Raw genomic sequence first — 21,711 nt, 5'->3', positions numbered from 1 at the left:
ATTAAGCCCGGTTATAAACGCAGCATCATGTCTGCCATCAAATGAAAGTGTGTTTAACATTTTGGAAAATTGACCAAACGGATGACACATTTTCGTTAATATCTCCAAAACGGTGAAAACTACAAGCTTAAAACTCAATGCATATGAAAGCAGAGACCCAGAGCTTTCATTTAATGTCCATTAAGCCCGGTTTTAAACGCAGCATCATGTCTGCCATCATAAGAATATGAGTCCAATATTTTTGAATATTGACCAAACGGATGACATATTTTCGTTAATATCTCCAAAACGGTGCAAACTACCAGCTTAAAACTAATTGCACGTGAAAGCAGAGACCCAGAGCTTTCATTTGATGTCCATTAAGCCCGGTTATAAACGCAGCATCATGTCTGCCATCAAATGAAAGTGTGTTTAACATTTTGGAAAATTGACCAAACGGATGACATATGTTCGTTAATATCTCCAAAACGGTGCAAACTACAAGCTTAAAACTCAATGCATATGAAAGCAGAGACCCAGAGCTTTCATTTAATGTCCATTAACCCCGGTTTTAAACGCAACATCATGTCTGCCATCATAAGAATATGAGTCCAATATTTTTGAATATTGACCAAACGGATGACATATTTTCGTTAATATCTCCAAAACGGTGCAAACTACCAGCTTAAAACTAATTGCACGTGAAAGCAGAGACCCAGAGCTTTCATTTAATGTCCATTAAGCCCGGTTTTAAACGCAACATCATGTCTGCCATCATAAGAATATGAGTCCATTATTTTGGAATATTGACCAAACGGATGACATATTTTCGTTAATTTCTCCAAAACGGTGCACACTACAAGCTTAAAACCCAATGCATATGAAAGCAGAGACCCAGAGCTTTCATTTGATGTCCATTAACCCCGGTTTTAAACGCAGCATCATGTCTGCCATCAAATGAAAGTGTGTTTAACATTTTGGAAAATTGACCAAACGGATGACACATTTTCGTTAATATCTCCAAAACGGTGAAAACTACAAGCTTAAAACTCAATGCATATGAAAGCAGAGACCCAGAGCTTTCATTTAATGTCCATTAAGCCCGGTTTTAAACGCAGCATCATGTCTGCCATCATAAGAATATGAGTCCAATATTTTTGAATATTGACCAAACGGATGACATATTTTCGTTAATTTCTCCAAAACGGTGCACACTACAAGCTTAAAACCCAATGCATATGAAAGCAGAGACCCAGAGCTTTCATTTAATGTCCATTAACCCCGGTTTTAAACGCAGCATCATGTCTGCCATCAAATGAAAGTGTGTTTAACATTTTGGAAAATTGACCAAACGGATGACATATTTTCGTTAATATCTCCAAAACGGTGCAAACTACAAGCTTAAAACTCAATGCATATGAAAGCAGAGACCCAGAGCTTTCATTTAATGTCCATTAAGCCCGGTTTTAAACGCAGCATCATGTCTGCCATCAAATGAAAGTGTGTTTAACATTATAGAAATTTAACATAACGGTTGACATATTTTCGTTAATATCTCCAAAACGGTGCAAACTACCAGCTTAAAACTAAATGCACGTGAAAGCAGATACCCAGAGCTTTCATTTAATGTCCATTAACCCCGGTTTTAAACGCAGCATCATGTCAACCATCATAAGAATATGAGTCCATTATTTTGAAAAATTGACCAAACGGATTACATATTTTCATTAATATCTCCAAAACGGTGCAAAGTACAAGCTTAAAACCCAATGCATATGAAAGCAGAGATCCAGAGCTTTCATTTAATGTCCATTAACCCCGGTTTTAAACGCAGCATCATGTCTGCCATCAAATGAAAGTGTGTTAAACATTTTGGAAAATTGACCAAACGGATGACATATTTTCGTTAATATCTCCAAAACGGTGCAAACTACAAGCTTAAAACTAAATGCACGTGAAAGCAGAGACCCAGAGCTTTCATTTAATGCCCATTAACCCCGGTTTTAAACGCAGCATCATGTCTGCCATCAAATGAAATTGTGTTTAACATTTTGGAAAATTGACCAAACGGGTGACATATTTTCGTTAATATCTTCAAAACGGTGCAAACTACAAGCTTAAAACTCAATGCATATGAAAGCAGAGACCCAGAGCTTTAATTTAATGTCCATTAACCCCGATTTTAAACGCAACATCATGTCTGCCATCATAAGAATGTGAGTCCATTATTTTGGAATATTGACCAAACGGATGACATATTTTCATTAATTTCTCCAAAACGGTGCAAACTACAAGCTTAAAACCCAATGCATATGAAAGCAGGGATCATGAGCTTTCATTTAATTTCCATTTACCCCGGTTTTAAACGCAGTATCATGTCTGCCATCAACTGAAAGTGTGTTTAACATTATAGAAAATTAACATAACGGTTGACATATTTTCGTTAATATCTCCAAAACGGTGCAAACTACAAGCTTAAAACCCAATGCATATGAAAGCAGAGACCCAGAGCTTTCATTTAATGTCCATTAACCCCGATTTTAAACGCAGCATCATGTCTGCCATCAAATGAAAGTGTGTTTAACATTTTGGAAAATTGACCAAACGGATGACACATTTTCGTTAATATCTCCAAAACGGTGCAAACTACAAGCTTAAAACTCAATGCATATGAAAGAAGAGACCCAGAGCTTTCATTTAATGTCCATTAACCCCGGTTTTAAACGCAGCATCATGTCTGCCATCATAAGAATATGAGTCCAATATTTTTGAATATTGACCAAACGGATGACATATTATCGTTAATATCTCCAAAACGGTGCAAACTACCAGCTTAAAACTAAATGCACGTGAAAGCAGAGACCCAGAGCTTTCATTTAATGTCCATTAACCCCGGTTTTAAACGCAGCATCATGTCAGCCATCATAAGAATATGAGTCCATTATTTTGGAAAATTGACCAAACGGATTACATATTTTCATTAATATCTCCAAAACGGTGCAAACTACAAGCTTAAAACCCAATGCATATGAAAGCAGAGATCCAGAGCTTTCATTTAATGTCCAATAGCCCCGGTTTTAAACGCAGTATCATGACTGCCATCAAATGAAAGTGTGTTTAACATTTTGGAAAATTAACCAAACGGTTGACATATTTTAGTTAATATCTCCAAAACGGTGCAAACTACAAGCTTAAAACCCAATGCATATGAAAGCAGAGATCCAGAGCTTTCATTTAATGTCCATTAAGCCCGGTTATAAACGCAGCATCATGTCTGCCATCAATGAAAGTGTGTTTAACATTTTGGAAAATTGACCAAACGGATGACATATATTCGTTAATATCTCCAAAACTGTGCAAACTACAAGCTTAAAACTCAATGCACATGGAAGCAGAGACCCAGAGCTTTCATTTAATGTCCATTAACCCCGGTTTTAAACGCAACATCATGTCTGCCATCATAAGAATATGAGTCCATTATTTTGGAATATTGACCAAACGGTTGACATATTTTCGTTAATTTCTCCAAAACGGTGCACACCACAAGTTTAAAACCCAATGCATGTGAAAGCAGAGTACCAGAGCTTTCATTTAATATCGTTTAACCCTGGTTTTAAACGCAGCATCATGTCTGCCATCAAATGAAAGTGTGTTTAACATTTTGGAAAATTGATCAAACGATTGACATATTTTCGTTAATTTCTCCAAAATGGTACAAACCACAAGCTTAAAACCCAATGCATATGAAAGCAGAGACCCAGAGCTTTCATTTAATGTCCAATAGTCCCGGTTTTAAACGCAGCATCATGTCTGCCATCAAATGAAAGTGTGTTTAACATTTTGGAAAATTGACCAAACGGATGACATATTTTCGTTAATTTCTCCAAAACGGTGCAAACTACAAGCTTAAAACCCAATGCATATGAAAGCAGAGATCCAGAGCTTTCATTTAATGTCCATTAACCCCTGTTTTAAACGCAGCATCATGTTTGCCATCATAAGAATATGAGTCCATTATTATGGTATATTGACCAAACGGATGATATATTTTCGTTAATATCTCCAAAACGCTGCAAACTACATGCTTAAAACCCAATGCATATGAAAGCAGAGACCCAGAGCTTTCATTTAATGTCCATTAAGCCCGGTTTTAAACGCAGCATCATGTCTGCCATCATTAAGAATATGAGTCCAATATATTAGAATATTGACCAAACGGATGAAATATTTTCGTTAAGTTCTCCAAAACGGTGCAAACTACAAGCTTAAAACTAAATGCACGTGAAAGCAGAGACCCAGAGCTTTCATTTAATGTCCATTAACCCTGGTTTTAAACGCAGCATCATGTTTGCCATCATAAGAATAAGAGTCCAATTTTTTGGAATATTGACCAAACGGATGACATATTTTCGTTACTTTGTCCAAAACGGTGCAAACTACAAGTTTAAAACCCAATGCATATGAAAGTAGAGACCCAGAGCTTTCATTTAATGTCCATTAACCCCGGTTTTAAACGCAGTTTAATGTCTGCCATCAAATGAAAGTGTGTTTAATATTTAGGAATAATGATCTAAAAGGATGACATATTATCATTAAATTCTCCAAAACGGTGCAAACCACAAGTTTAAAACCCAATGCATGTGAAAGCAGAGTCCCAGAGCTTTCATTTAATGTCGTTTAACCCTGGTTTTAAACGCAGCATCATGTCTGCCATCAAATGAAAGTGTGTTTAACATTTTGGAAAATTGATCAAACGATTGACATATTTTCGTTAATTTCTCCAAAACGGTACAAACTACAAGCTTAAAACCCAATGCATATGAATGCAGAGACCCAGAGCTTTCATTTAATGTCCATTAACCCCTGTTTTAAACGCAGTATCATGTCTGCCATCAAATGAAAGTGTGTTTAATATTTAGGAATAATTATCTAAACGGATTACATATTATCATTAAATTCTCCAAAACGGTGCAAACCACAAGTTTAAAACCCAGTCCATGTGAAAGCAGAGTCCCAGAGCTTTCATTTAATGTCATTTAACCCTGGTTTTAAACGCAGCATCATGTCTGCCATCAAATGAAAGTGTGCTTAATATTTAGGAATAATGATCAAAACGGAGGACATATTTTCATTAACATCTCCAAAACGGTGCATACTAGAAGCTTAAAACCAAATGCATGTGAAAGCAGATACCCAGAGCTTTCATTTAATGTCCATTAACCCCGGTTTTAAACGCTTCTCATAATTTTAATATTATTTGTTTATAAAGCATAAGCAATCATTTATTACATTAATATATGTGAACATAACATTTTAGCATCATACTAAGTCATAAATTAGTATATTTAGTCCCTAATGTTGAAGTCCCTAATGTTGAAAGAAATGATCATTTGTTTAACATGCACGGGTCTGTCTCAAAGGATGCAGTGCTCCTGAAGGGTCTCATACCCTACATATCCCTCACATGTGGCACCTCAGAATGACTTCTAACCTTACCTGTTCTGTATTCAGTCCCTACTGCTCAATGCATGGTGTACATACCGCATACATGTGTCTTGAGAATGAGGAATGGGCCCCTGAGACAGTCATTTGCCTGTTTCACAAATGATCGTATTTTACTAGAGATTCTGTTTGGGATTCAGATGTGCATTCGGACAGCAATCCCTTTCAAGAAATGATACATTCTGGATGAGGTCAAAGGTGCTGGATTCTGTGTCTCTAGCCTCAACACAGTGATATATATATATATGCGCAGTGGTTTGTTGGTACATGCCCAGGGCAATAATCAGAATGAGGATTTATTTCCACACGGGCTACAGTTAGTGTTGTGAAATACTTCAACACTCTGGATCGCAGATTTAGACCCCCTGCACTTACTTCTTAAAAAACAACAAATGAAGATATGTAGCAATCACATTGTAGCAGGGGTGACATTGACTTAGTGCTTCTACTACTGGACATGGGGTAAATGATCATATTCACCCCCGGTCGCTTCACTAAACGCTCTTCACTAAACTTATCAAATTCTCAGAGTAGAGTTATCTGTGAATTCCTTTGACCTGCTGTGGTCTGCGCAATCGGTAAGAATCACAGAAGAATGAGGGGCCAATTTTAATGTATTGCAATCTTATAGTTTGTTTCATACATTTTTTAGTTATGAGATCAAAAATTAAAAAAATGTTTTAATCCCAAAACAAGAAGCAGTCATTGTTCATGATGGTCACAATTAGAAGTTGTATTGAAATTATATAGATCATCAAAAAGTTTGAAAAAGCTAATTGCACAATAATGTTTATTATTTTTTGATAAATTGTGGCAATGAAATATGACAGCATTCACAACTAGTATAATTAAATTCAATTGATTTTTATATAACATCTTTCATAACAAGGTTGACCTGAGGCACTTAACATAGCTGGGTGATGATACATGATGTGAAAGAGTAAAAGCCAGAAGATAACTGAGGAGAGGAACCAAAAACTCCTTAGTTAGGAGGAAAAAAAAACCTCTAGGGGTCCAAGATCAACTGGCTGCCCAACCCCTCTGGGTATGCTAACATTATACAATTAGAAAAATAGTTTGGAGGTTTTTCTGTATTATTGATTTCTTCTTCCAAAGGTGTTAGGCAGGTGAAAATTTGTGATTTCGTCCTGAGCCACAGCACTGTCGTCGTGGTCATCACACCTCTTCATGTACATCCTTGCATCTTTTCTGGTAGTGAATGGCAGGTGACAGCTACAAAAAATAGCATATGCATAATCATTATGATTGTGTTGAAAACAAAATTAAAAAATAAAAGCCTAAGCAACTCTGTGCATTAATATTTCTAATATTCACACTTGTGAATCATTTAAAAATCGAATCCAGTAGAATTAGGCTGTGAAACTGATCAAATGCCATAAGCCCTATTCAAATTCCTGACTGAATTTCCAGGATGGAGACAATTTTATTTTGTTTAAGAAACTGATCTCAGTCGGGAATAGAAAATTCCAGTTCAGTGATAGAAACTAGCCATGTTAGCAGATTATTGCTTTACAGTTTAAAAAGTAATTAATTAATGTGGTCACAAATAATATCTTGGCTTTTAGACCACAATATGCTTTTAACAGTTTACTGAAAAAATGTTTCCTGCAGTTTAGCTCCAAAATGAAAATGAAATGGTTTCATTTTGTGTATGTCAAGGGTGTCCACTGTATAGAAATTCAATTTTAAAACATTACTGAAATGACAAAGCACTGGAAATACAGGTCTATCTAACCTCTAACTCATTAACAATGTTCATTGCTGTTGTCCTTAAACTTTTCAGAAATTGTATTTAAGAAAATAAAGCCATTGTTCCCTAGACTCATCTTTTGTGTTCTGTTCGCTGTGAATCAGAAAGGTGCTGTTCTTGAAGTCCAGTCAGTCTCTGTTATCTTTCTTCCCAAGAGGAATTCCATCTAATTCCATCAAACTTCTTTCTCTTCTGCTCGCCTAAGGATGAACTGAAATGAAGCAATTAGTATTTCAGTGGCAGAAAATAGGCTGTCATATACACCTCTCCAGTGCTTTTGATGCACAAATGGTGTCCTGCCGAAACATTCTTCTGTTTGGTAATGTTGGGCAGTTTCAAATGAAGCTTATCGATATGATTATCAAAAATCTATTTTGTAGATAATGAAAGAAAATAATAATAGAATCAGAGTAAGAATTATTATCAAGACTTATCTTTCTGTTCTCTTTCAATAAGAACGGTGTCATTAATGAAGTCCAGTCGGTCTCATTCCTTCTCTCTTCCCAAGAGGCTGCCCATCTAATGCTGCTGAAAACTCCATTGTCCATTCTGGGAATGCTGTGCTGTTCAGATAGTGTCAACAAATTTCAAAAATGGTTGTTACAACATAATATGTTGTAACAATGATTTCAAAAAGAAACTACAGAAGCCTTACAAATTAAAAATATCTCACCGTGCCAATGTGTCTTCAGGCTTCCCACGTACAAAAAGGCCCAAGGACTCCAGCAGTCTTAGAACCACTGCCCTGTTTACCTCACCAGACACGATCTCTATTCTGTTGTTATCCACGATGACCGTTCTTCAGGTGATTTATCATGTCCTTCCTCGCCTGTTGTGAGGTCATCCTGATCTCCTCTGCCGTGGAGAGGCAGAGGAGATAAAAGCTTTATTTTATGATCATTCGTCCAACCACTCCAGAGATTGTCCTTCTCCATTAAACGACTTCCTGGAGACACCATAATCATATAGGAGCTCTTCTCCCACTGCAATCTCTCTTTTTGCCAAGAACAGAATTGTTATGTCAGTCTTTTCGTCAATTACAAAAGATTCTTTAATTGGTCTGAGGTTGGCTTTTTTGTTTGAATGATTAATGCGCCTTCCAATTGTGTCCATATCCGGGTGACAGGTGCAGTGTTCTTCACGCGAATCAATGCACATTTTTTGTTTAGGTCCATCAAAAAAGAATAGATATCCCATGTCTCCTTCTGCCATCTGTGCCATTAGGGCTTCTCCAGCTGTCTTTGTGATAACCTTGCCATGGTAATCACATACCACCTCTCCCTTCTGGAAACGCCTGGAAGTTACAACCTTCTTCCCTTTCACAGGATCGTCAACGATGTGCAGGCCTCTCCAGGTTTGGAGTTTTACCAGATTTTCAATGTCCTTGCCATTTGGTTGGACTTCTACATGCGGCCTCCAGTTCTGAAGTACCTCGGACACAGCTGGTGTATTGGTTGACCATCCCATTTTTTCTATATAATGGGTCACTTGGCTTTCTGTTGGTAAACGTCTATTGTATTGATCTGTAGTGAGAAATCAGAAATCCACCCAAAGAATATATCCAGTAATAGACTCTTGAAATATTACTCTTTAAAAAGGGAAGAAATCCTGTTCTTACCGAATATGTTCTGTTGCCTCCTTTTCCTCTGCTCAGCTCTCCATCTATTGTAACAGTGGCGATCGTGAATGCCGGTCACTCTCAGGCGCTCTTTCTTTCTGGGAGGCTGCCCATCTAATGTCACGGGAAACATCTGTATCAGCTTCTGGAAGGCTGCAGCACCATCCATCTTTGGGCATCTATATGCAGCAGCTGCCACAGTGGACCTATTTGTAAAAAGAAAACTTAAATATCTCAGATCTAAGATAGAGTGGCTAAAAGGTAACTGAAAGAGGGATATTAAATTAAAACTTACCGTATAGCAGCTGTACGTTCTTGTCCATAGCCTGAAGATTGCTCTCCTGATCCTGAACTGAAGTTTAACAAAAATATGAGAAATTTATGTTTATCTTAAATATTGACTTTCAAATACTGAATTTTGATATCACTGTGACACTTACAGAGATCCTGCTTCTACAATGCCATGAATTAGTTCGCTGGCTGAGCACATGTCCTCATCTGTCAGCCTTCTGGCTAGGTTTTCAACAGTTCCATTTGAAACACCTAAATAATCATTCAGGATAGTTTTCTGATCAATAGGTAGCTTCTTTATTTCCATTTCAAATGCCCTTCTTGCAACATAGCAAGTAATCAGTGGTAGGTGGTACCTGCAAAACAAACATATAAAATTGATGTTTTCAAGCCCCAGTAAAGTGAAAGGAAAATACATCAAAATAATTATATAATTCAATTTACTTCTCATGCAGTCTTCGCAGATCATAGGTAGGATTGTGAACTGGTTCTCCTCCCGCATACACAAAAAAATGTTCTATTTCCATCCTGCAGTTTGCATCACAGCGTAAGTTAATGAAGTAGCAGTGAAACATCTGAGAAAATAAAAAAAAATAAAAATGCAGTTTAAATGCAGTATTCTTCACATACCATTGAATGCTAAAGACAGTTTTTAGCAATGAAATCTCAATAAAACCTCCAACTCACCTTTTCCTCTTCTTCATTTAGTGCAAAGGAAGCTAGTCGCTGAGTTGCAGCCATGCGCTCTTTGACAGAGATTATTACCCTGTTTTGGCCACTTTTATTCACAACAATTTTTCGCTGTATCCAATCCAGGACCTGAATTCAGAAGATTTTTTTAATACAAATATTAATTAAATACAATTTCTCGAAAAGAACATCTATAATCAAAATTCTCGGTTGTATGAAGGGATGCTTACTGTCATATTCTTTACCACCCCTGGGCGCTGAAGGTGCTTCAGCTGGAGAATGGCCTGCAGGTAAAGCATCACAACAATCCGCTCACTTGTGGTGATGTCTGCAGAGGTGTGCGTCTTGCTCAGTATCCGCTGCACATCTTTCTTTGCAACACTCAACACCTTCAAGCAATCGCTTAGTTTAGGTGGAGGACTCTGCAGCTGTGTTAGTCTGGGGGAGAGAGAGCAATACTATCAGCCTCCAAAAGGCAACATTTATGTGTTTGAATAGAAAAGCAAGTACAAGTTGAACCAACATTTAATAAGTAAAGTACCTCTTTCTGGTTATTTCCTGTCTGACACTCTTGTTGTTTCTCTTTTTTATGTCCTTTAGATTGCTCTGGAAGTCTATTAAACCCTTAGCTAGACTGCGATCCTCCACTTGCAGGTTAGTGTTTTTTCGGATGAAGAGCAGGAATCTGTTGATATTAATGATATAACCTGCAATGGTCTGGTGAGACAGCCCAGTCATCTTCAACTGGGAAACAAATGTCTGCATTTTGGAAATGTCCTTCAGAAAACTTAAGGAAACTTCCGATGGATCCGTAAAAAACAGGAACCTGGAGACATTTTCAACCTGAAAAACACATATAGAGGAAGTCATTATTTTTATGACCAACATCCGTGGTATGTGAAGTTTAAGCCGAGTAAAACCATGTAGCAAATACCTACCTCCTTGGAGCAGTTTACCATTCCCAGGCCCTGGATAAGGTATTGTTTAAATCCAGCCAGGAGAGGAGAATCAAGAGAGTGTTTTCTGTAAAGTCCAGCCAGGGCAACTCTTTTTCGGAGAGCTTTTAGATTACCTTTAACTGACACCCTGTAGATATAAGACACATGGACGATAACATGTATTATAAGTGTTTCCGTTTTCTTAGTTGGCTTCTGGGAGAAAATGGCTTTAGATGTGGCCCTGTGTGAATATGTATATCTACCAATTCACTGACATCCCAAATAAGGCTACATTTTTTCTTGCCTCTGTGAAACAAAATCTAATTTTATACATACAACGTGCAAATAAAAAATAAAGCACAAGAAACCCTATTGAGCAGAGAGTCTTACTGTTCCCCATCTTCCCCTTCCTCCTCCGCTTCTGCTTCAGTTTCTGGAGCAGCCTCTGGCATCTCTTCCTCCTGGACAGTGGCCTCTTGCTCAGGGCCGCTGGAATGCAGGTAGATTATTTTCAACATGCTTTTACATAATATGTTGTAACAATGATTTAAAAAAAAAAACTACAGAAGCCTTACAAATTAAAAATATCTCACCTTGCCAATGTGTCTTCAGGCTTCCCACGTACAAAAAGGCCCAAGGACTCCAGCAGTCTTACAACCACTGCCCTGTTTGCCTCACCAGACACGATCTCTATTCTGTTGTAATCCACGATGACCCCGTTCTTCAGGAGATTTATCATGTCCTCCCTCGCCTGTTGAGAGGCCATCCTGATCTCTTCTGCCGTGGCGTGCTTCATACACGCCCTCTTCAAGTGAGCAGGAAGCTGATCAAAAGTATTCAGGCACATCTTGCACACCAGGGGAATCCTCGCGGGTTTCCTTTGAAAATAAATAATACCATCTGTGTATAGAAACAAGCTAAGACTGATTTCTTAAATTATCCTTAATTTTCTCTCTCATAGTTTGGGCATAATGATTTTATTGCATTTATATAAGAATTGCTCATTGCTCCAAAATAAATAATGGTTTCATAAAAAAGTGAACACTTACTTGGTCTCAGTCACAGACTTTCCAATAGGAGCCATTGTGGAGTTCAGCAACTGCAGGTCCTAGAAGTGGGGAAGGAATTGTAAAAGAGAAATTGACTTACAATACAGAAAGAATGGCTGAGGGTCACTGAAATATATATATATACAAATTCCAAAGACTGAGTCCATACAGGAACAACTACCTTTCATATTCAGTATAAGATGGAGAGATGAATTGGCCCTGAAAATCCACTGCAATGAGAAACTGCTCCTGCCATTGTATATGAACAAACATACATTCTCATCTATATTCATTTGCAGTTACACTATTGCAATTAATCTGTATCCATTCTGCATTCATATCTACTAGAAAGAGCTCTCAATTAATTAAATGCCCCATTGAACTGGCCCTGATTATACAATGCAAGGAGAAGTCTTCTAAGCCAATACTTGCAACCAGAAAGAGGCTGTATTTCAATTATACAATATACAAAACAATACCATTTAACACAAAGATATATTCCACACCTCAGCATGCACATGATGAGATTTTTGATATTAGATTAGTAGAAACAATATCAATGCACTGAGAGACGCTTAAGAATAAAGATGCATCTGCCTGACTGCATATTAGTTTTAAAAGGTTATCAGCAAATGCATTTAAAAGTAAAAATGTAAAGTCTTACCTCTTGATCGTAGTGGTGATTCAATATCCAGGACCTTAGTCAAGTCTCAGAGTTACTGTACCTCCTGTCTCGATTGCAGGTGAAAGTGAAAGGTATATTGCACTCAGCAGAAATATACCCCGAGCAAAGACTCCACCCCTCCCAGGAAACAGCACTTCCCTTTGGCAAAGCAGTGGGTGGAGGAAGCCTTTGTTACCATTATCAAACACTGAAATCGTTATAATTTAATTTTAAAAACATGGCTAAGCATAGTTTCAAGCATTAACATCCAAAGCACCTGTCTTAGGTGGGGCCAGTAGTTAGCCAAGCCATCTGAAAGATTTAGCATTTCCAAAGATGTATTTTGTAAGCCAGGTTCAATCATTACCATCCAAAGTATCGGTCTTCCCTTGGGGCAAGAGAGTTTCCTGTCTAGGAAACAGGACACATAGGAAACCCAAAGACAGACATATTTGTAAATGCTAATTCTTTTAATGCTGTTTTCTGGGAGGGGTTGAGTCTTTGCTCGGGGTAACTTAAAATACTAGAAAAGTCATGTTCTATGGTACAAGATAAATACAAAACTTTAGCTTTTATTTTAATTAGATAATTTAATTCAGTCCCATTTGCCTGTTTCACAACTGATCGGATTTTACTAGAGATTCTGTTTGGGATTCAGATGTGCATTCGGACAGCAATCCCTTTCAAGAAATGATACATCTCCATGCATGTGATAATCTTCCTTATATCATATAGTGCGTCTTTTGGACACTTTGTGGGCTTGAAATACAAAGAAAGTCATGTTCTATGGTCAAGACAAATACATAACTTTAGCTTTTATTTTAATTAGATAATTTAATTCAGTCCCATTTGCCTGTTTCACAAATGATCGGATTTTACAAGAGATTCTGTTTGGGATTCAGATGTGCATTCGGACAGCAATCCCTTTCAAGAAATGATACATCTCCATGCATGTGATAATCTTCCTTATATCATGTAGTGCGTCTTTTGGACCCTTTGTGGGCTTGAAATACAAAGAAAGTCATGTTCTATGGTACAAGATAAATACAAAGCTTTAGCTTTTATTTTAATTAGATAATTTAATTCAGTCCCATTTGCCTGTTTCACAAATGATCAGATTTTACTAGAGATTCTGTTTGGGATTCAGATGTGCATTCGGACAGCAATCCCTTTCAAGAAATGATACTTTCTGGGTGAGGTCAAAGGTGCTTTAACACTGTATTTAGGATGTGTTTGCAGTTATTCTGTGTCTCTAGGTTCAACACAGTGATATATATATATATGCTCACTGATTTTTTTGGTACATGCCCAGGCCAGTAAGCAGTCTGAGGATTTATTTCCATACGGCATAGACCAGTAAATCAGTGAAGTAGTGCAACACACTGGATCATTATATTAGTAGAATTCGGCCCGGGCCTCCTGGTCCCCCGCCGGGGCCTGGCTCATTTATTAATCGTTAATCGTTATAATTTAATTTTAAAAACATGGCTAAGCATGGGTTTAAAGTATATTCAACAGTGCAGGTGCATTCAAAAAAACAGAGTTTCCCAAGCCCTCGGAAAGAATTAGCATTTTCAAAGATGTTTAGTTTCAAGCATTAACATCCAAAGCACCTGTCTTAGGTAGGGCCAGTAGTTAGCCAAGCCATCTGAAAGATTTAGCATTTCCAAAGATGTATTTTGTAAGCCAGGTTCAATCATTACCATCCAAAGTATCGGTCTTCCCTTGGGGTTTAGGAAACAGGACACACAGGAAACCCAAAGATAGACATCTTTGTAAATGATAATTTTTTAATGCTGTTTTCTGGGAGGGGTTAAGTGTTTGCTCGGGGTAACTTTCTGCTGAGTGCAATATACCTTTCACTTTTCACCTGCAATCGAGACAGGAGGTACAGTAACTCTGAGACTTGACTAAGGTCCTGGATATTGAATCACCACTACGATCAAGAGGTAAGACTTTACATTTTTACTTTTAAATGCATTTGCTGATAACCTTTTAAAACTAATATGCAGTCAGGCAGATGCATCTTTATTCTTAAGCGTCTCTCAGTGCATTGATATTGTTTCTACTAATCTAATATCAAGAATCTCATCATGTGCATGCTGAGGTGTGGAATATATCTTTGTGTTAAATGGTATTGCTTTGTATATTGTATAATTGAAATACAGCCTCTTTCTGGTTGCAAGTATTGGCTTAGAAGACTTCTCCTTGCATTGTATAATCAGGGCCAGTTCAATGGGGCATTTAATTAATTGAGAGCTCTTTCTAGTAGATATGAATGCAGAATGGATACAGATTAATTGCAATAGTGTAACTGCAAATGAATATAGATGAGAATGTATGTTTGTTCATATACAATGGCAGGAGCAGTTTCTCATTGCAGTGGATTTTCAGGGCCAATTCATCTCTCCATCTTATACTGAATATGAAAGGTAGTTGTTCCTATATGGACTCAGTCTTTGGAATTTGTAAATATATATATTTCAGTGATCCCTGAGCCATTCTTTTTGTATTGTAAGTCAATTTCTCTTTTAAAATTCCTTCCCCACTTCTAGGACCTGCAGTTGCTGAACTCCACAATGGCTCCTATTGGAAAGTCTGTGACTGAGACCAAGTAAGTGTTCACTTTTTTATGAAACCATTATTTATTTTGGAGCAATGAGCAATTCTTATATAAATGCAATAAAATCATTATGCCCAAACTATGAGAGAGAACATTAAGGATAATTTAAGAAATCAGTCTTAGTTTGTTTCTATACACAGATGGTATTATTTATTTTCAAAGGAAACCCACGAGGATTCCCCTGGTGTGCAAGATGTGCCTGAATACTTTTGATCAGCTTCCTGCTCACTTGAAGAGGGCGTGTATGAAGCACGCCACGGCAGAAGAGATCAGGATGGCCTCTCAACAGGCGAGGAAGGACATGATAAATCTCCTGAAGAACGGGGTCATCGTGGATTACAACAGAATAGAGATCGTGTCTGGTGAGGCAAACAGGGCAGTGGTTGTAAGACTGCTGGAGTCCTTGGGCCTTTTTGTACGTGGGAAGCCTAAAGACACATTGGCACGGTGAGATATTTTTTAATTTGTAAGGCTTCTATAGTTTCTTTTTGAAATCATTGTTACAACATATTATGTAAAAGAATGTTGAAAAGAATCTACCTGCATTCCAGCGGCCCTGAGCAAGAGGCCGCTGTCCATGAGGAAGAGATGCCAGAGGCTGCTCCAGAAACTGAAGCAGAAGCGGAGGAGGAAGGGGAAGATGTGAGCTCTGAAGAACTCTATCAGCAGTAAGACTTTTTATTTTTCAGATGTATCTATTTGTTACTAAAATTCGAATTTGTCTTATAGGTATAAAATGTTTAAACCGTTGTTTTATATCCTTACAGGCCCCGAGTAGTTAAAAAGTATCAGCAGGCTCTCCGGAAGAGAGTGGCCCAAGCTGGACTCTATAGAAAGCACTCCCTGGATGCTCCTCTCCTGATTGGATTCAAACAGTACCTTACCAAGGATCTGGGAGTGGCAAATTATTCTCAGGAGGTATTTATTTTTTAATGGCATTTAAAATTAAGCAGTGGTATCTTCATTGTACATGTTTTTATTCCTTAGCTTAAAATTCACCCATGTGAAATGATGTCAGCCATAAACATCATGACTCTATATTTTTCAGGTAGATAATGTTTCCAGATTCCTGTTTTTTATGGATCAGACAGCACCTTCCTTAAATTTTGTAAAGGACATCAGGAAAACACGTGATTTTTTTAACGAAATGAAGACAATTGGACTTTCTCACCAAACAATTGCAAATTACATCAAGAACATTAATCGTTTTCTGCGCTACATCCTGAATGCCACCAATGTTAGAGTGATGGATCCCACCCTGGCTAACTTCATCATCAACTTCCAGAGTATTCTAAAGGATGTTCAGAGGAAAAACAGCAAGGATGTCACACAAGAAATTACCAGAAAGAGGTACTTTTCATTTTAAACTTTTTTTACAAAGTTTTACAAAGATGATGTTGATAACATTACTCTTTCTCCCACAGATACAGACAGTTGCAGCAACCTGAACCAAATACCACAGAATGTTGGAAGGTGTTAAGGGTTGCAAAGAAAGATGTGTTGCACGTACTGGGCAAGACATACAGCTCTGAAGAAATCACTGGAGCAGAGCAGCTTCTTGTGATGTATTACCTGCAGGCCGTTCTCCAGCTGAAGCACCTGCAGCGGCCGGGGGTGGTTAAGAATATGACAGTACGTATCCCTTCATACAACATAAAAAGTAAATGTTATACACACACATATATATGGGATTCTTACAGTGTAACAAAACAGTTCTTTCCAGACCCTATGCGGGTGACACCATCCAGAATTGTGAGGAAACACTGGGGAAAAAATCATGCAGGAATACAGGGATGAAAACAGGGGGGCATGTCCATGCAGTGCTGGTGATCCGGGGAAGTGTGGCCGAGGCAAACAATCCAAAGAATAAGTCCAAGGAAGAATCCCAAAAAAAAGCAAACGTCCATGGCCATGTAATCTATCCAAAAACCAGGCATTAAAAACAGGTGCCGGGTCGGGACCGGCAGGGGGAACAGGAGCAGGAAGCTAAAAACACAACGGAGCCAGGCACAATGTGGAGATCAGGTACAGAGCCTCGAGTGAAGTGAGCGCCTGGCTTTTAAAGTTGAAGTGAAACAGGGTAGGAACAAGGAACAGATGCGAGGAATGAGGCAAATGAGGAAGGGCTTGAGCGCCCTTAAGAGTAGGGGTTTGCGATTGTGATACAGGTTGGCATATTTATTTTATTTTCTTGCTATTACAGGTTGAGGAATGGATGCAAAGAAAGAGTGTTGTTTCACCAAGTGGACAAAAAATGGTCATAATTGGTGTGAAAGAGCACAAAACTGCATCACAGCAATTGGCGTCCTTTGCATTGAATGAAGAAGAGGAACATGTAAGTTGATGGCTACACTGAAATACCCCTTAAGGGTTGTGGTAGAACTGGAACCTTCCTGTCAAGCGGTGGGTGCAAAGCAGAGTAACACACATAATGTGACACCAGTCCATCACAAGACACACAGACTTAAACCACAGGCAATTTTCATAGAAGCCAATTAAAATACATGTTAATATAGAAAAAAAGACCTCTCCCTGTATAGCTACCATCATTTGCAATATCTAAGAATATTTGGAATGTACCATAATTGCATTTTGTTTTCCATCAGATGTTTCATGTGTACTTCACACAACTGCGCTCTAATGCCAAGGACAGCAGCTGTGGACAGGAGGAAGAGAAGTTTTTCATTTCATCTAATGGAGATCCTATTTACAATCCTTCCAACGACTTGAGAAGACTGCATAAGAAGTAAGCAGAATAATATTATAATAATAATAATAATAATAATAATAATAATAATAATAATAATAATAATAATAATAATAATAATATAAATTAAATATATACATATTTAATATAAACTGATGGGAAAAAAGCAACACCTCCACACTCTGCCCCCAGCCTGCAGCATGCCAATGGCTCCCTTCCTCTTTTCTGGTGACATTCGAGGCATTATGGAATGCACAGACAACTGACTAGGTGTGGCCTTTTCCTTGCTGTGACCTAAGCTTTGAATTAAGTCTTTTTAAAAGGTGACCTGTTTCTGACAATGTTTCACCTGGACCTCATTGTAGTGCACCTAATGAGCTTTTGCGTGATTGCCAAGTTGCAATGCCTCACTGTACTAGCTGTATTGCTGGTCAGACAAATTGACAACTTTTTGTGAAAGTACATAAGCTATAACTATAGTAACTAAAGTATAGTATTATTATTCCGGAAAATGTTGTATTTCTTTTGTCCATCAGCATCTTTTTTTTTGGTGAGTTGGAAATGATCACATATGCTTGCTTGTTTATTTTGTAGGTACTGCTTGCCATTCATTACTAGCCAGGTTGCCAGGAGGGCATTTGAGACGGCCGCAATAAATGTAACAGATGCACAGAAGAGCATTGTTGCGGATTATTTAGCCCATTCCAATTCTACGGCAGAGAAACATTATAGAATGCTGACACATGCCAACATCTGCTCAGCAATCGAAGTGATTGAAGGCTTTGCAGAAGAAGGATCGCAGTAAGTGTCACTGTGATCTCAAAATGAGTAAACAAAATCATTATCTCCCAAAAACTACAATTGCTTATTTTTTTAACTTCAGGTCAAGCTCAGGGGAGCAAACATCAGACTCTGAACAACAATGCACACCAATTGTGGAGTAAGTTGGAATCTAATATCCCATTTTCATTCATTTTTTCATTGTGTTACAAAGACCTGTGATATTTTATTTAAATATTTACAACAGATCAAGGTCAAGATCAACTATGGCAGCTGCAGGATTTACTTCTACGAAGTTGAATGATTCTACAGCCTTCCAACAACTGATACAGGTGTTTCCGGTGACATTAGATGGACAGCTTCCCAAAAAGAAGAAGCGTGTTAGCCTGACTGGAAGTCATGACCGTCACTGTTATGACAGGTGGAGAACAGAGCAGAGGAAGATGAGACAGCAGAATATTATTGGTAAATGTACAAGTCAATTATTTTCACCAACAAACACTTAATGTAAGTTTAGAATATATTCTGAGAATGTATATTGTCGTTTTCTTTTCAGACCATTACCCTAGACACTTACCAACAGAAAGACAGGTAACCTGCTATATTCAAAAGATGGGATGGTCAGCCAATGCATCAACAGCATCTGATGTTCTTGAGAAGTGGAAGCCAAACTTGGAACTGCCACCAAATGATAATAAAATTAAAAAGTTGGTAAAGCGTCAAAGCTGGAAAGGCCTGCACATCGTTGTCGATCCTGTGAAAGGGAAGAAGGTCTTGACTTCCAGACGTTTCCAGAAGGGAGAGGTTGTGTGTGATTTTCATGGTGAGGTCATCACAAAGACAGCTGCAGAAGCCCTAATGGAACAGATGCCAGAAGGAGGAATGAAATATTTATTCTTTTTTGATGGACCTGTACAAAAAATGTGCATTGATGCTCGTGGTGAACACTGCACCTGTCATCCAGATAAGGAGACGATCGGAAGGCAGATACATTTCTCTAAGAAAAAGGACAACATCAGACCTGTATTAGAGACATTCATAATCAACGAACAGCCCATCCTGACAATTCTGTTTTTGGCAAAGAGGGATATTGCTGAAAGAGAAGAGCTCCTCTTTGATTTCAGTGTTTCAAGAAAATCATTTCAAGGAGAAGAACAGCCTCTGGAGTGGTTGGATCACTAAGCATTTAAAACAATACGTAGTAGGTATATGAAAGTACATGTTTTGCAGATATTTATTTTCTTGTAGCTTGAAATTATGGTTAGAATTCTGTTTATTTTATTGTCTAGAATATGGCATTTCTCATTCTCATCTGCAAGTATAGCAAGTATATTGGGGGGGGGGGGGGGTATGAGATGCCCAACAAATGATTTTCAGAAGAGCATAGAGCCAAATTAAATACCCCAGTCATTTGTTACTGCTTAAAAATGCCACATGCTTTAAACAAAACAAAAAAAAGATTTAAAGATGTGAACCATTTTTGAAATTTGTTGACACTATCTGAACAGCACAGCATTCCCAGAATGGACAATGGAGTTTTCAGCAGCATTAGATGGGCAGCCTCTTGGGAAGAGAGAAGGAATGAGACCGACTGGACTTCATTAATGACACCGTTCTTATTGAAAGAGAACAGAAAGATAAGTCTTGATAATAATTCTTACTCTGATTCTATTATTATTTTCTTTCATTATCTACAAAATAGATTTTTGATAATCATATCAATAAGCTTCATTTGAAACTGCCCAACATTACCAAACAGAAGAATGTTTCGGCAGGACACCATTTGTGCATCAAAAGCACTGGAGAGGTGTATATGACAGCCTATTTTCTGCCACTGAAATACTAATTGCTTCATTTCAGTTCATCCTTAGGCGAGCAGAAGAGAAAGAAGTTTGATGGAATTAGATGGAATTCCTCTTGGGAAGAAAGATAACAGAGACTGACTGGACTTCAAGAACAGCACCTTTCTGATTCACAGCGAACAGAACACAAAAGATGAGTCTAGGGAACAATGGCTTTATTTTCTTAAATACAATTTCTGAAAAGTTTAAGGACAACAGCAATGAACATTGTTAATGAGTTAGAGGTTAGATAGACCTGTATTTCCAGTGCTTTGTCATTTCAGTAATGTTTTAAAATTGAATTTCTATACAGTGGACACCCTTGACATACACAAAATGAAACCATTTCATTTTCATTTTGGAGATAAACTCCAGGAAACATTTTTTCAGTAAACTGTTAAAAGCATATTGTGGTCTGAAAGCCAAGATATTATTTGTGACCACATTAATTAATTACTTTTTAAACTGTAAAGCAATAATCTGCTAACATGGCTAGTTTCTATCACTGAACTGGGATTTCTATTTCCGACAGAGATCAGTTTCTTAAACAAAATAAAATTGTCTCCATCCTGGAAATTCAGTCAGGAATTTGAATAGGGCTTATGGCATTTGATCAGTTTCACAGCCTGATTCTACTGGATTCGATTTTTAAATAATTCACAATTGTGAATATTAGAAATATTAATGCACAGAGTTGCTTAGGCTTTTATTTTTTAATTTTGTTTTCAACACAATCATAATGATTATGCATATGCTATTTTTTGTAGCTGTCACCTGCCATTCACTACCAGAAAAGATGCAAGGATGTACATGAAGAGGTGTGATGACCACGACGACAGTGCTGTGGCTCAGGACGAAATCACAAATTTTCACCTGCCTAACACCTTTGGAAGAAGAAATCAATAATACAGAAAAACCTCCAAACTATTTTTCTAATTGTATAATGTTAGCATACCCAGAGGGGTTGGGAAGCCAGTTGATCTTGGACCCCTAGAGGTTTTTTTTTCCTCCTAACTAAGGAGTTTTTGGTTCCTCTCCTCAGTTATCTTCTGGCTTTTACTCTTTCACATCATGTATCATCACCCAGCTATGTTAAGTGCCTCAGGTCAACCTTGTTATGAAAGATGTTATATAAAAATCAATTGAATTTAATTATACTAGTTGTGAATGCTGTCATATTTCATTGCCACAATTTATCAAAAAATAATAAATATTATTGTGCAATTAGCTTTTTCAAACTTTTTGATGATCTATATAA

At 37.7% G+C, this 21,711-nt stretch overlaps 2 protein-coding genes and 1 long non-coding RNA gene across 4 annotated transcripts; 2 read left to right on the top strand and 1 right to left on the bottom strand.

The window, feature by feature from the left end:
* Positions 1–6,254: 6,254 nt before the first annotated feature.
* LOC138225640 (uncharacterized) lies at positions 6,255–12,588 on the bottom strand. The gene is made up of 14 exons (XM_069186243.1): positions 12,503–12,588; positions 11,839–11,897; positions 11,383–11,667; positions 11,180–11,278; positions 10,790–10,937; positions 10,393–10,694; positions 10,082–10,289; positions 9,849–9,980; positions 9,606–9,736; positions 9,311–9,517; positions 9,166–9,222; positions 8,871–9,076; positions 7,926–8,775; positions 6,255–7,815 (listed from the first exon to the last, which is right to left on the bottom strand). Exons 2-13 carry the CDS (start codon positions 11,871–11,873, stop codon positions 8,150–8,152), a joined length of 2,436 nt encoding a protein of 811 aa, XP_069042344.1. The 5' UTR covers positions 11,874–11,897; positions 12,503–12,588; the 3' UTR covers positions 6,255–7,815; positions 7,926–8,149.
* Positions 12,589–13,895: 1,307 nt separating this feature from the next.
* On the top strand, positions 13,896–18,637 carry LOC138225639 (uncharacterized). Its single transcript, XM_069186242.1, has 10 exons — positions 13,896–14,451; positions 15,058–15,116; positions 15,288–15,572; positions 15,677–15,793; positions 15,893–16,043; positions 16,174–16,475; positions 16,550–16,757; positions 17,329–17,460; positions 17,732–17,871; positions 18,427–18,637. Exons 2-10 carry the CDS (start codon positions 15,082–15,084, stop codon positions 18,635–18,637), a joined length of 1,581 nt encoding a protein of 526 aa, XP_069042343.1. The 5' UTR covers positions 13,896–14,451; positions 15,058–15,081.
* Positions 18,638–18,715: 78 nt separating this feature from the next.
* Positions 18,716–20,663, top strand: LOC138225638 (uncharacterized). 2 transcript variants are annotated; one of them, XR_011184110.1, is made up of 4 exons: positions 18,716–18,772; positions 18,860–19,077; positions 19,169–19,813; positions 20,121–20,663. It is a non-coding gene; the product is annotated as an uncharacterized lncRNA (long non-coding RNA). The 2 variants fall into 2 exon arrangements; XR_011184111.1 differs by having other exon boundaries at positions 19,169–19,817.
* Positions 20,664–21,711: the final 1,048 nt, after the last annotated feature.

Source organism: Lepisosteus oculatus (genome assembly GCF_040954835.1).
Source record: "Lepisosteus oculatus isolate fLepOcu1 chromosome 22 unlocalized genomic scaffold, fLepOcu1.hap2 SUPER_22_unloc_3, whole genome shotgun sequence".
NCBI classification, from domain to species: Eukaryota; Metazoa; Chordata; class Actinopteri; order Semionotiformes; family Lepisosteidae; genus Lepisosteus; species Lepisosteus oculatus.
The sequence above is the reverse complement of the archived record's forward strand: the minus strand, read 5'-3'. Positions and strand labels throughout refer to the sequence as shown.

What these genes read in the sequence shown, in the direction of transcription:
- LOC138225640 (XM_069186243.1), bottom strand. Translation starts at nt 11,873, where the DNA reads ATGGCTCCTATTGGAAAGTCTGTGACTGAGACCAA. An exon ending in GAAGGGGAAGATGGGGAACA is followed by an intron (nt 10,938 to 11,179) that starts GTAAGACTCTCT and finishes TTATATCTACAG; the next exon opens with GGTGTCAGTTAAAGGTAATC. An exon ending in CAGGAAATAACCAGAAAGAG is followed by an intron (nt 10,290 to 10,392) that starts GTACTTTACTTA and finishes TCTCTCCCCCAG; the next exon opens with ACTAACACAGCTGCAGAGTC.
- LOC138225639 (XM_069186242.1), top strand. Translation starts at nt 15,082, where the DNA reads ATGGCTCCTATTGGAAAGTCTGTGACTGAGACCAA. An exon ending in AAGTCTGTGACTGAGACCAA is followed by an intron (nt 15,117 to 15,287) that starts GTAAGTGTTCAC and finishes TTATTTTCAAAG; the next exon opens with GAAACCCACGAGGATTCCCC. An exon ending in GGGTGGTTAAGAATATGACA is followed by an intron (nt 16,758 to 17,328) that starts GTACGTATCCCT and finishes TTGCTATTACAG; the next exon opens with GTTGAGGAATGGATGCAAAG.